At 39.5% G+C, this 13,601-nt stretch overlaps 1 protein-coding gene and 1 pseudogene across 4 annotated transcripts in view; one reads left to right on the top strand and one right to left on the bottom strand.

Annotated features, from left to right (window-relative positions):
- COL19A1 (collagen type XIX alpha 1 chain) overlaps positions 1–13,601 on the bottom strand; it is a 336,630-nt gene that overhangs the window by 112,772 nt on the left and 210,257 nt on the right. For all 4 annotated transcript variants that reach the window (XM_050789707.1, XM_050789711.1, XM_050789708.1 and 1 more), the window contains one exon: positions 4,644–4,697. In XM_050789707.1, the coding sequence (XP_050645664.1) occupies positions 4,644–4,697 (54 nt within the window). The remainder of the gene's footprint in view (positions 1–4,643; positions 4,698–13,601) is intronic.
- On the top strand, positions 7,390–8,789 carry LOC126952230 (60S ribosomal protein L37-like; annotated as a pseudogene).

Below are 13,601 nucleotides of genomic sequence, written 5' to 3'. Positions count from 1 at the left end.
AATAGTGACTACTGGCCAGGTGCGGTGGCTCACACCTGTAATCCCAGCACTTTGGGAGACTGAGGCGGGCGGATCACGAGGTCAAGACATCGAGACCATCCTGGCCAACATGGTAAAACCCTGTCTCTACTAAAAATACAAAAATTAGCTGGGTGTGGTGGTGGGCACCTGTAGTCCCAGCTGCTCGGGAGGCTGAGGCTAGAGAATTGCTTGAATCTGGGAGGCAGAGGGTGCAGTGAGCCGAGATCATGCCACCAAAGTAAATACTTTGTCTTCTGCATAGATTTTTCCTAATTTTTCTAACAAATTGGGTATTTTGTTATATTTAAAAAGTTAATAAACCACTTTTTAAAAATACTATGTTCCCAGGATTTAATGAACACTGTATGTCAGACCTATAGCTGAGTTTAAGTTCTAAATCTATACTTGAAATAAAATAAGCACCTCTCTCCTCCAAACACTCTGGCAATAAACTAAAGTCTGTGGAATTGAATATTATAAATCCTATCATACAGTCACATGGTTTTTAATCTTCTGAACTCTTCAGTAAACTCATTTGATCTGTAGTTGAGAACTCATTCCAGAATTCGGTGTAATCTTCTTCTCTCCTAGACATTTGGCAAGCTTGTCATAAAGGCCTTCAACATTCAAATTCTTCCTTTGAGACAACAATTATCCTGTCTTAAAAGCAGCACCATAGGTTTAGAAAACTACACAAAGGTCTAATCTTGCCTGTTAGCATTCACCAGATTTTCTTCTTTAAAGCACGAAACAATTATTTTAAAGATCTTACAATGTGTTCTCTGTTTTGTCTAAAAATTTGAAATAAAAATCAACAAAACTGATTCCTTTCAAGACTAGATGCTAGTACACTGATATAGCTTGACTCTGTGTCCCCAACCAAATCTCATGTTAAATTGTAATCTCCAATGTTGGGGGAGGAACCTGCTGGGAGGTGATTGGGTCATGAGGGTGGTTTCTAATGGTTTAGCACCATCCCCCTAGTGCTGTCTTGTGAGTGAATTCTCACGAGATTAGGTTGTTTATTATTTTTTTTTTTTTTGAGACGGAGTCTCGCTCTGTTGCCCGGGCTGGAGTGCAGTGGCCGGATCTCAGCTCACTGCAAGCTCTGCCTCCCGCGTTTACGCCATTCTCCTGCCTCAGCCTCCTGAGTAGCTGGGACTACAGGCGCCCGCTGCCTCGCCCGGCTAGTTTTTTTGTATTTTTTTTAGTAGAGACGGGGTTTCACCGTGTTAGCCAGGATGGTCTCGATCTCCTGACCTCGTGATCCGCCCGTCTCGGCCTCCCAAAGTGCTGGGATTACAGGGTGGGCCACCGCGTCCGGCTGAGATTAGGTTGTTTAAAGTGCACTTCCCCCTTCACAGTCGCTCTCTCCTGCTGCCATGTGAAGATGTGCTTGCTTCCCCTTCTCCCTTCTGCCATGACTGGGAGTTTCCTGAGACCTCCCCAGCCATGCCTCTTGTACAGCCTGTGGAACTGTGAGTCAAATAAGCCTCTTTTCTTTATAAATTACCCAGTCTCGGGTAGTTCTTCATAGCAGTGTGAGAATAGACTAATGCAGATATCCGGCTTATACTTCCTCATCCCTCGTCCCCCCAGTCTGCCTTTATATAATAAATATCAATTGGCCCCAATGCACTGTTAATAGGACAATCCACTAGAATGGCTACAGTGAAATGAAATCAATGACAGGACAGTAATCATGTTCATTTTTGGCAGGTGAGCACATCCTAAGAGATTCCTAAGGTACTGGGTTGAGGCCCTCTAGTGGTGGTGCAGGGTGTTTTTTGGTCTTCAGAAAGGCACTTACCTGGTCTTAATTTTTTCGTCTACAAAACATATTCATTTGTTACTCAGTCATTAAATAAACAATAATCACATGCTATAGGCCAGAGACTATTCTAAGCAATGGTGGGAAAATAGAGGTTCAAAACAATCACGGTACAGTGGTCAGATGAGGAAAATAAGAGTCCAAAGCAATGTGCAATATCTGTAGGCGGTGTAACATACAGGACCATGGGAGGAAACCTCAAATGCTGAGAGCACTGGCAAAGGCTCTATAGGAGAAATGTTTGAGCTGAGTCATGAGATACAGAGAAGCATATACAGGCCTATTGGAGAACATTTGCAAGTCATAGCATTTTTGAAACAGTAAGGGAAGATGTCGCGCGAAGTCAGGGACCCCGAACGGAGGGACCAGCTGGAAGCCACGGCAGAAGAACATAAATTGTGAAGATTTCATGGACATTTATTAGTTCCCCAAATTAATACTTTTATAATTTCTTACACCTGTCTTTACTGTAATCTCTGAACATAAATTGTGAAGATTTCATGGACACTTATCACTTCCCCAATGAATACCCCTGTGATTTCCTATGCCTGTCTTTACTTTAATCTCTTAATCCCGTCATCTTCTTTGTAAACTGAGGAGGATGAATGTCGCCTCAGGACCCTGTGATTGTGTCAACTGCACAAATTGTTTGTAGAGCATGTGTGTTTGAACAATATGAAATCTGGGCATCTTAAAAAAAGAACAGGATAACAGCGATGTTCACGGAACAAGAGAGGTAACTTTGAACTGGCCATCAGTGAGCTGGATGGAAACAGAGCTATATTCCTCCTCTTTCATAAGCAAATAGGAGAAATATCACTGAATTCCTTTTCTCAGCAAGGAACATCCCTGAGAAAGAGAATGCCCTGAAGGTAGGCCTATAGACAGCCCCTTTTTAAGGTGTCCCGTCTTTTATGGTCGAAGCCGATGGAATGAAATAAGCCCCAGTCTCCTATAGCGCTCCCAGGCTTACTAGGATGGGAAAATTCCCACCTAATAAATTGTGATCAGACAGGTTACCTGCTCTCAAACCCTGTTTCCTGATAAAATGTTATCAAAGACAATGCGTGCCGGAAACTTCATTAGCAATTTTAATTTCTCCTCATCCAGTGGTCCTGTGATCTCGCCCTGCCTCCATTTGCTTTGTGATATTTTATTACCTTGTGAAGTATGTAATCTCTGTGACCCACACCCTATTCGTGCACTCCCTCCCCTTTTGAAAATCACTAATAAAAACTTGCTGGTTTTACAGCTCTGGGAACATCATGGATCCTGCCGACTTGTGATGTCTGCCCCGGACACCCAGCTTTAAATTTCTCTCTCTTGTGCTCTTTCCTTTTATTTCTCAACCCAGCCGAGACACTTACGAAATAGAAAAGAACCCATGTTAAACATCGGGAGCGGGATCTCCCAATAGGAAGATGACTGACTACAAAAAAAGGAAGGGCATAGAGGAGGATAGGCCAAGGCAGGTAAAAGGCAAACCATGAAGGGCCCAGAATGGCATGTAGAGGATGTGGAATCCATCTGTCTTGAAGAAAAGAGAAGCGATTGAGGAATTTAAAATCAAATAGTTTTAAGCTGTTAGAGAATTTTAAGCCATCCAAGCCCACCTGGATGCTGTCATGATTTAGAGGTTTTACTCCACTTGGAGAAGGTAGAGGCAATGAGACCAGCTCTCAGATGACTTCAAATATATAGGTTCAAATTGACAATGGTCTAAACTAAGGCAGTGACAGTGAAGACAGAGAGGATTTGTGGGCTGCAGGGATGTAGAACTGATATGATTTAGAAACTGTTTAGATGAGGAGGATGAAGAAGAAAAAACATCTAGGATTATTTTTAGAGATTAGTTTTGGACGTTATACTTTTGTGGTAGCCAGGAGACTTCCACGTGGAGATACTAAAAAATAATGGGATGTACCAGCCTGGAACTCAGGAACAGTGTCTGAGTTGAAATAAAAAACTGGCATTCATTAATCCATCCAGCATATAGGGGGCAGAAGAAAAGCTGTTAATGGAGACAAAAAGATGGCCCCAGGCATAGGAGAAAAAACCCAATGTCGCTAAACCAAGAGAATAGGGAGTTTCAAGGAGAGAGCAGTCAATGCTATACATTCCTGTGTAGCAGTAAAGTCAGATGAAGCCTAAAACGTGCTCAGGGAATCTGTGATGCAGAGATTGTTGGGACCACAGAGAGTGCAGCATCGGTGGAGCAGCTTGGACACAAACCAGACTCTCATAGCCTGCAAAGTTACCAGAACTACAAGAAATTGAATACTATTTTTTTTTTTTTCTAGAAGCTCGGGGTAAAGGATCCAGATAAACTAACTGGTTAGATGATCTTTATAGCACTTTTTACTAAACCATGAAATTATACTAACAAAATAGTTTCATATCAAGAAAAGTGGATATGCTTCCCCTGATTTTCTAACAGCCTGGATGTTAAGAAATCGAGAAGATGGAGTTCAGGTAGGTTCAGAACAGGATTCATCTGTCTGGACACTTGGCTTGGGATGTTCAAGCAGACACTACTGTTATGGCCATCTGTGTAATAAACAAGTGGGTGAGGTGTGTGGATGATTACCAGCCTCCCTCATCTCTTGGTTTATGGTGATGATGGTGTTAGGAATATAGACTATGAACTACCAATCCAAATGCTGAAACCAGTCATTCGAAACAGTAGAAAGAAGGAAATCATTATCTACAGGCGAGTAAAATAATCCTTAGGTAAACACACAGAAATAAAGAGTGACTTTTTAAAGGGACAGTCATCGTATGGTTTACTCACAGGTGGTCCCGGGGGTCCTGGTTTTCCTGGAGGTCCTGTTTTCCCTCGTCTTCCCTTGAAACCAAAGAAGAACAGATGATAAATACTGTGACTCCATTACATTTTAATATCAAACAATATTAAATCGGAATATTGAACACATTAAAAATGAACAGAAAGTTAAGAAACAATTCCAATTCCTCATGACTTTTAAACATCAATTAATTTTAAAAGTTGTGGGCCAATTTTTAAGAACCATAATGAGAAGTATAGTACCTGAAATGAATAAATCTTAACTGTTATCAGCAGTCCTTTAAATGCTATCTACCTTGGTTCTTTTTTTTTTTTTGTGACAGAGTCTGGCTCTGTCGCCCAGGCTGGAGTGCAGTGGCCGGATCTCAGCTCACTGCAAGCTCTGCCTCCCGGGTTCACGCCGTTCTCCTGCCTCAGCCTCCCGAGTAGCTGGGACTACAGGCGCCCGCCACCTCGCCCGGCTAATTTTTTGTATCTTTTTAGTAGAGACGGGGTTTCACCGTGTTAGCCAGGATGGTCTCGATCTCCTGACCTCGTGATCCGCCCGTCTCAGCCTCCCAAAGTGCTGGGATTACAGGCTTGAGCCACCGCGCCCGGCCATTACCTTGGTTCTTTAGCAAAGTAATATAAAGTATATGAAAGATGGTCTAAGACGGGTATTTTATCTGATGATTCTGTGGTTTTGGATGCAATAACAAGTACATCTGTCATCTTAAGTTGGTGTTCTCCAAGAGGGCCCTGAACTGTAATTTTATATGAGTTATTTGAGGGTGAGATTGGGTGTTAAACATGCATATTCCTGGACTTCATCCTAGACTTCATGGTTTAGAATCTCCGGGGTGGGAGCCACGAATCTGCATTTTTATGCTCACTAAAATTTGAAAAGCACTGCCCTAAGCCCTATTGTAATTACATATACTGTGTGAAGCACATCAGCTCTTTTCTTCCTTTAAGGTGGTTAAGTTGTTTTTATAAGTGAACTGAAATGTGTAATTCTTGCATGTTAATCTTCATTATCACAACTGAATATTAACTCTCTCAAGTTCACAACTAGCTAAATTCCAATCGCAAGATGTTGTGCTAACATCTCTTGTACCTGTGAATCTACTAACATTTTAAAAGCATTTCATTAGATATTATAAAATTATTTTCTTAAACATTTTTTATTTTTTAAATTTTTAACAGAGGGAAGTAAGCTTAGGTATTGAAAGCATACATTTTGAATGAGAAGCATTTTATGAGCATATGTTTTCTAAATATGTTCACTCTATTTCATTGTTACTAACAATTCTATTTGATTATCATATTGGTAAACTGTCAGTACATATTAAGGCTTATTGATGCTTATAAAGTAAAAATATTAGGTTGATCTTTTCCATGCTTTTTTGGGGGAGAATTATAAATGTAGGCACAGAAAGGCTCATTTTATTCACCAATTTTCTTGCTCTGAAAATGTCGGGCAAAGTTGCCTGATTCCTCTGATTTTCATCTAGTCTTGGAGTGGGACAGGAGGTCTAAATGCCAGTTGAAACAGGAGAGTAAGTTTTCAGAGATCAACAAGCAAATACAATGTTGTGATTGGATGAGAAACGTGTCCATTGTTTCTGAAGGGAAATTAAGGTGATAACATCAAAGACTTCATATGAAAACAGCATCCTTGTCTATAAATAGCCCTAGTTAACATCTACAGAACAGATTTAAAATTTTTAAAAAATTAAAAACATAGGCTGGGCACGGTGGCTCATGTCTGTAATCCCAGCACTTTGGGAGGCTGAGGCAGGCAGATCACCTGAGGTCAGGAGTTCGAGACCAGCCTGGCCAACATGGAGAAACCTTGGTTCTACTAAAAATACAAAAAAAAATTAGCTAGGCATGGTGGTGTGTGCCTGTAATCCCAGCTACTCGGGAGGCCGAGGCAGGAGAATGGCTTGAACCTGGGAGGTGGAGGTTGCGGTGAGCTGAGATCACGCCACTGCACTCTGGCCTGGGAGACAGAGACTGTCTCAAAAAAAAAAAAAAATTAAAAACATAAATATAATTATTAATAGTAGTGTTTTTCTCTTATCTTTCATTTTACAGATCTAAACCATGCAGTTCTTTTGGAGGATTGTAAGATTGAAATGAACATATAATTTAATATTCTGTATGCTTAAAACAAGTTATACACATGTATGCCGTGTTCTAGTCTTGCAGTTTACATTTTCTGAAAATCAATATATTTGGTATTTTAGTAAATATAAGTAAATTAGCCTCTGAGGACTAATCAATGATAAAAAGTTTACTTAGAAGGTGGAAGCACTGTAATTTGTTAATTCACAAGAATACAAAGAAACTAAATAAATGGTATCTAAGTAAGTGATTGGTTCTTTCTTTAAGCATACATTCGGTTGAGGTAAGTTAAAACCATAGGATCAACTTTAGTTTACATTCCCCATTCTTCAAAGGAGACATGTGTATTGATTTGGGCAGGAAGCAGGGAAAATGAGGCTATTGATTAACTTTTATCACAGAGTTAATGTTGAAACAAACCAAATATCAGATATTGTAACATAACATTGGCACATGTTAAGATGAGGAGTAAAAAGCATCCAAGATTCAGGATATGGTGAGGGCAAGCATCCAGATTCCTGCATATCACTGCTGATTTCAGCCAGCCTTGCCATTGTCAGAGTGTCAGAGTGTCAGTGTGGATGCTGGAAGAGGGCAGAGAGAAGGCTCATTTTGCTGAGTGGACATGCAGGTAAAATATTTTTGAGGGTTGTTAAGTAATTGGAACATATTGTGTGCACACAACGTTAGCCAGCACATATTTTCACATTAAACCTGGTTTCTAGGCTTGAACTTTCCTAAATCAGATTTGAACAATTTTTAAAGATGTGCTATACAAAGCAATGCAGTTACCTTTTTGTTAGGCTTACCACCAAATACATACAGATTGATTATCATCTGTCCAAAAGTGGCTGGAACCAGAAGTGTTTTGGAATTTTTTTTTATTTTGTAATATTTGCATATACATAATGAGATATCTTGGGGATGGGCCCCAAGTCTAAACATAAAATTCGTTTATGTTTCATATATACCTTATCCACATAGTCTGAAGGTAATTTTATGCACTATTTTAAATAATTTTTTGCATAAAACAAAATCGTGACTGTGTTTTGACTGCAACGTGTCATGTGAGGTCAGGTGTAGAATTTTCCACTTGTGGTGTCATGTTGTTGCTCAAAAAGTTTTGGATTTTGGAGCATTTCAGATTTCGAATTTTCAGATTAGGGATGCTCAATCTGTACGAGAAACAAGATTTACCTTGGGAGAAACTCTTGACACTGAAGTCTCAAGTGTAAGTGACTTGTGGAGGACAGAGGAGAGGGGTGGACGGATGAGAAATGTAGGTGGAAGCTTTAGAGCATAAGAGAGTTATGGGTCCAGGCGGGGCACAATTTCTTTTTTTCTCAATCTTTTTGTTTTAGAGACAGGGTCTCACTATGTTGCCCAGGCTGTCTTGAACTCCTGGACTGGAGTGATTCTCCAGCTCTGGCCTCCTCCCGAAGTGTTGGGATTACAGGTGTGAGAAATGGCAACTTTCTTAGGGGCCACATTTCTATCAACATAATAGTCCATGCCTACTCCCAGACATCATTGTTCTTCTTTCCAAGGAGCCCTGGGAATTAACTCCCTTTTCTTGTTTCCCTTCTTCAAGGCCCCAAGCTGCACCGAATACTGCCGTACAGTCTCCTGTTCCTTTGAAGGATCATCTGTCTTCTACTTAAAAACATTAGGGAAAGGCAAAAGCCTACCTAAGAGCTAACAACACTCTTTAGTCTTGGCCATAGAAGCAAGATACTGAAGGGAACGTCATTGTCTGAAAAGTGTCACAATAAGATGCACACATTGTGCCACCACTGTGGCTCTAAGGCCTGCCACCTTCAGAAGTCACCCTGTGGCAAATGTGGCTGCCCTGCTAAGCACAAGAGGAAGTATAACTGAAGTGCCAAGGCTTAAAGATGAAATACTACCAGGACTGGTCGAGCGAGGCACCCGAACATTGTATCCCGCAGATTCAGGCATGGATTCTGAGAAGGAAAAACGTCTAAACCCAAGAGGGCAGCTGTTGTAGCATCCAGTTTATCTTAAGAATTTCAATGATTAGTCACACAATAAAAGTTCTGGTTTTTAAAAAAGGAGCTAACAGTAGATTTTTGGTAGGGCGAATTTTACTACTTAAGCTAGGACATTTTGGGGGAGTATTTTATGAATAATTATGCCAAGAAAACAGGCATAAACCACAACTCCCTTCCTAGGACTAAAATCAGATTCCCCCACTTTTCAGAGGAAAATCTAATCTGCGAATCTTTGTTCATAGGAAACAAAGACATAAAGTGTCTCCAATTCTTCCCGTGGTGCAAGAAATCAATGATGAACCATTATGTGTACAAGGTATCCTAATTAGTGGCCAGAATGCCTCACACGAAGCATTCTTCGTGTGGATGAGGATACCTGGGGCCAGGGCCTGCGGAGGTTGATAGCAGGCCCAGGAAGAAGGCTCCCGATGCCAGTGGGAGGAATGTTTGCACGTTTGCTTTTACTTCTATCTCTGGCTGTTTTGGTCCATTCATTACAGGGCTCTGTCTAGACCCAAAAGTGAGACAAAAGGTGGGGACTTGGGTGTGGGTGGAGGGAAAATCCTGGAGATAAGTCAGATATCTGCTGAGCTGGAAGAGGTCTTCCTGGTTAGGGTGGCTATTCTCAGGTAGCCATTTGTTCAGAAGCAACTCTGATAAATTAGTGCTTGGGTGAACTTTCAGATGGATAGAGATCTACTGTTTCAGCATTATTATAACTGGGCTTATCCAACATTTTCCTGAAAACTGTGGTATAAAGTGCAAAGCACAGATTTACTCTATCAAGTTGCCCTGGAAACCTGAAAGTGCTCAATATGTCAGTTTTCTGTTTGGCAACTGTGTGGAGATTATTACACAACACTTTAGATATCTGCCTAATGATCTAAACCTAGGACTGCTCAAACCTGACCATGCATGAGTGTCACCTCGAGGGCTGTTTAAAATAGATTGCTGTGCCTCACTCGCAGAATTTTTTTTTTTTTTTTTTTTTTTTTTTTTTTGAGACAGGATCCATGCTGGTCTCAAACAATCCTCCTCAGGATCAAGAGGTGGAAGTAACCCAAATGTCCATCAGTGGATGAATGGATAAACAAAATGAGGTACATATATATAATGGAATATTTTCAGCCTTAAAAAGGAAGATAATCCTGGCCCATGCAACAACATGGATGAACCTCAAGGACATTATACCAAGTGAAATAAACCAGTCATAGGAAACCTCAGGAGGATCATTTGAGCCCAGGAGTTCAAGACCATCATGGATCCTGTCTCAATAAAAAAGAGCTTAAAAAAGTTCTTTTTTAAACTTGATGCTTCCAGGATGACTTGCAGTGTGAGAGAACATTTATCTTAAATTACACTTTTGATTTATAAACACCTGGCCCTCTTAGGAGCACTAAGAAGGGAAGAATGCAAATAATGGACTATTGGTACTTATATGACAGATGGTTTTTGTTGTTGATGAGGATGATGATGATGAAGATGAAGTTAGAGTGGCAATTGAACTTAAAGGATGGTATGCAGCCCCCAAACCCACTAATGAAACATGCATTTAAGTACTCTCTCTAAACTGTCAGGTCATGATAACACAGCTAGCCCCTCTCCTGAGTAGCTGGGATTACAGGAGTGTGCCACCTGCTTGGCTATTCAGAGTTCTGGATTCAGTAGCTTTGGGGTGAGATCTGAGAATCTGCATTTCTACCAAGTTTGCAGTAATGCTGATGCTGCTGGTCTGGGGACCATGTTATGAGAACCACTACTCTAAAACTAAAGCTCTTATTTCATATTTAAAGTCAGGCAATCTTGTAGAGCACCTTATGTCTTGTAAGTCTATATCTTGTAGCTCAGAAAAAAAGAATTCAATTTGTTTTGTGATTATGTGGAACTTTGAGAATAAAATGCTCATTGTCAAGTTCAAGGGCACCTGGATTGGAAAATCTCTGTGCCCCATTTTTTCTCTGATAGAATCTTTTTGTGCTAAGATTTCATTGATGTAAAATGGTACTTATACTTTGCAACAACTTTGTTAAAGGAATAAAAAGATCACTTGTAAAATTCCTACTGCATACACCCAGTAGGATGGCTACTAACAACAAATCCGAAAACAAGCGTTGGCGAGGACATGGGGAAATTGGAACACTTGTGCAAGGTTGATGGGATTGTAAAATTGTAATCCTAGCACTGTGGGAGGCTGAGGAGGGTGGATTGCTTGAGGCCAGAAGTTTGAGACCAGCCTGGGCACCATGGCAAAACCCCATTTCTAAAAAAAATTACAAAAATTAGCTGGGCATGGTGTCATATGGCATATGCCTGTAGTCCCAACTACTAAGGATGCTGAGGTGGGAGGATCACTATGACCCAGGAGGCGGAGGGTGCAGTGAGCCGAGATGGCACCACTGCACTCATGCCTGGGTGACAGAGTGAGACCCTGTCTCAAAAAAAAAAAAAAAATACAGTTACCATATGATCTAGCAATCCCATTTCTGGTTATATACTCCAAGAATTGGAAACAGTTTTAAGAAGAGATATTTGCATACCCATGTTCATAGCAGTATTATTCTCAATAGACAAGAGGTGGAACTAACCCAAATGTCAACCAACAGATGAATGGATAAATAAAATATTGTACAAACATACAATGGAATATTTTCAGCCTAAAAAGGGAAGAAAATCCTGTCACATGCAACAACATGGAGGAACCCTGAGGACATTATACGAAGTGAAATAAGCCAGTCACAGAAAACTAAATACTCTATGATTCCAATTATATGAAGTATCTAAAGAAGCCAAATTCATAGGACAGAAAATAGAATGGGGGTTACCAGCGATTGAAGAAAAGGAAGAGGAAAAAAAAAGGGTTGTTTAAGGTTTATAGAGTTTCAGTTTTGCACGATGAAAATGTTCTGGAGATCCTTTCCACAACAATGTGAACATACTTGACACTACTGAACTGTATACTTAAAAGTGGTAAGGATGGTAAATTTTATGTTATACATTTTTTACCACAATTTAAAAGAAAACAACTATTTTTACCAAAATGTCCAGTACATGGTAGTTCTAATAAGTATTATTTCCTTTCCTCACTGCCTTTCCACTACCCTCTCTCCAATTCTCCATTTTTTATATAAAAACGTTGGATAATGTCTCTAGGAAAACCTCCAAAATATGTAGTGTGCATCCTTTAGAAAAGCGTAATCACCTTTTAACCGTGGATATAAGTTTGTTTAAAAGTCTAAAATAACAATCAAGATACCCATTAGAGGTAGAAATAAAAAAAAAATTTGGTTTATTCATAAAATGGAAAAGTATATATTTGACAGCAAAGAAAATGAATGAAATTGAACTACATGCAACAATATAAATGTTTCTTATAAACATAATGTTGATCAAATTACACAAAGAACAAAACAGGCAAAACTAATCTATCCTATTAGAAGTTATAATGGGTTACCCACGTGGGAGTGGAAAGTGAAAGCATGAGAGGAGTTTCATAGGGTTATGATGTTCTGCTGCTTGAACTACCTGGTGGTTGAATAAGTGTGTTCATTTTACGAAAAAGCATCAAGCTGTACCCTTATGACATACACATTTTTCTGAATCTACATTAAATTTCAATGTAACTTTAAAAAATGAAACCAGGAGATTCCCACAATGGAATGATTTTATTTGCATGATCTAAAACCTTGATTCCACTTGCATTTTCTGTGCACAAGGACACAGAGGGTCACTATTAACAGCAAGAAAAAAAGAGACAAGTCTATTTAAATAAATGACATCTACAAATTTTCAACAGTAAAAATAATCTAATGCTTCCAGGATGACTTGCAGTGCGAGAGAACATGTATCTTAAATTAGACACTTGATTTATAAACATTTGACCCTCTTAGGAGCATTAAGAAGGGAAGAATGCAAATAATGGACTATTGGTATTCATTTGACAGATGGTTTTTGTTGTTGATGAGGATGATGATGAAGATGAGGTTACAGTATTAATTGGACTTAAAGGATGGCACACAGGCCCCAAACCCACAAAATGAAACATACGTCTAAGTACTCTCTCTAAGCTGTCAGGTCACGGTAATTCAGCTGACTCCTCTCAAACATTCCCGTTTTCATAAGTGTATTTTGCACACTCTTAGGCATCAGCTTGGCCTAAACAAGGTATCATGGAAATGTCAAGAAAGAGGAGACAGGGCCTTGACTGGCACACACAACTGTGAATGAGGTGTTAATTACACAGGAAAACATTACAGACTATCTGGGAAGTTAGTTTTCTTTTTTTACTTTGTGAACAGAAATAAGATTTATGTCTGATGTAAAGAATTATATTTTGAACTCAAGGATATGCGTAAAAATGAGAATGGAATACTTACAAGAGGGGTGCATAATATTTTAAGTACATTTTATTTCTTACTAGATTTAAAAAATGTATCTATGACAGTAACAACACTAGTCATAAAGGTCTCATTACTTCAGGGATCCGACAAGTGACTCTGGTAAGGACATGAGAAGAAAATGCAATTCAGCATGAACAAATGACTTGAACTAGGTTCTGAGCTAAGGAAAGATGAACATCATTGAGGTTGGGATCTTAACATTTTAAAATTATTTAATTCCACTATTTGCTCATCTCTCTGCCCCTTTCCTTTTTATGCCCCCTTGGATGGACTCTATCTGTAACTAATGTGGCTTTTCAAAACAAGTTAGAAGTTGTGACATCATTATCTAAACCTCTTGAGCTACAATTCAGTAAATGATAATCTGAATAAATGATTTGTTAAAACATTAAAACAGGATTAACATTTCCTTGATGTGGGTATCCTGG

The sequence above is a fragment of the Macaca thibetana genome, chromosome 4 (assembly GCF_024542745.1).
Source record: "Macaca thibetana thibetana isolate TM-01 chromosome 4, ASM2454274v1, whole genome shotgun sequence".
NCBI classification, from domain to species: Eukaryota; Metazoa; Chordata; class Mammalia; order Primates; family Cercopithecidae; genus Macaca; species Macaca thibetana.
Note: the sequence above shows the minus strand (reverse complement) of the source record. Positions and strands in the feature narration are given on the sequence as shown.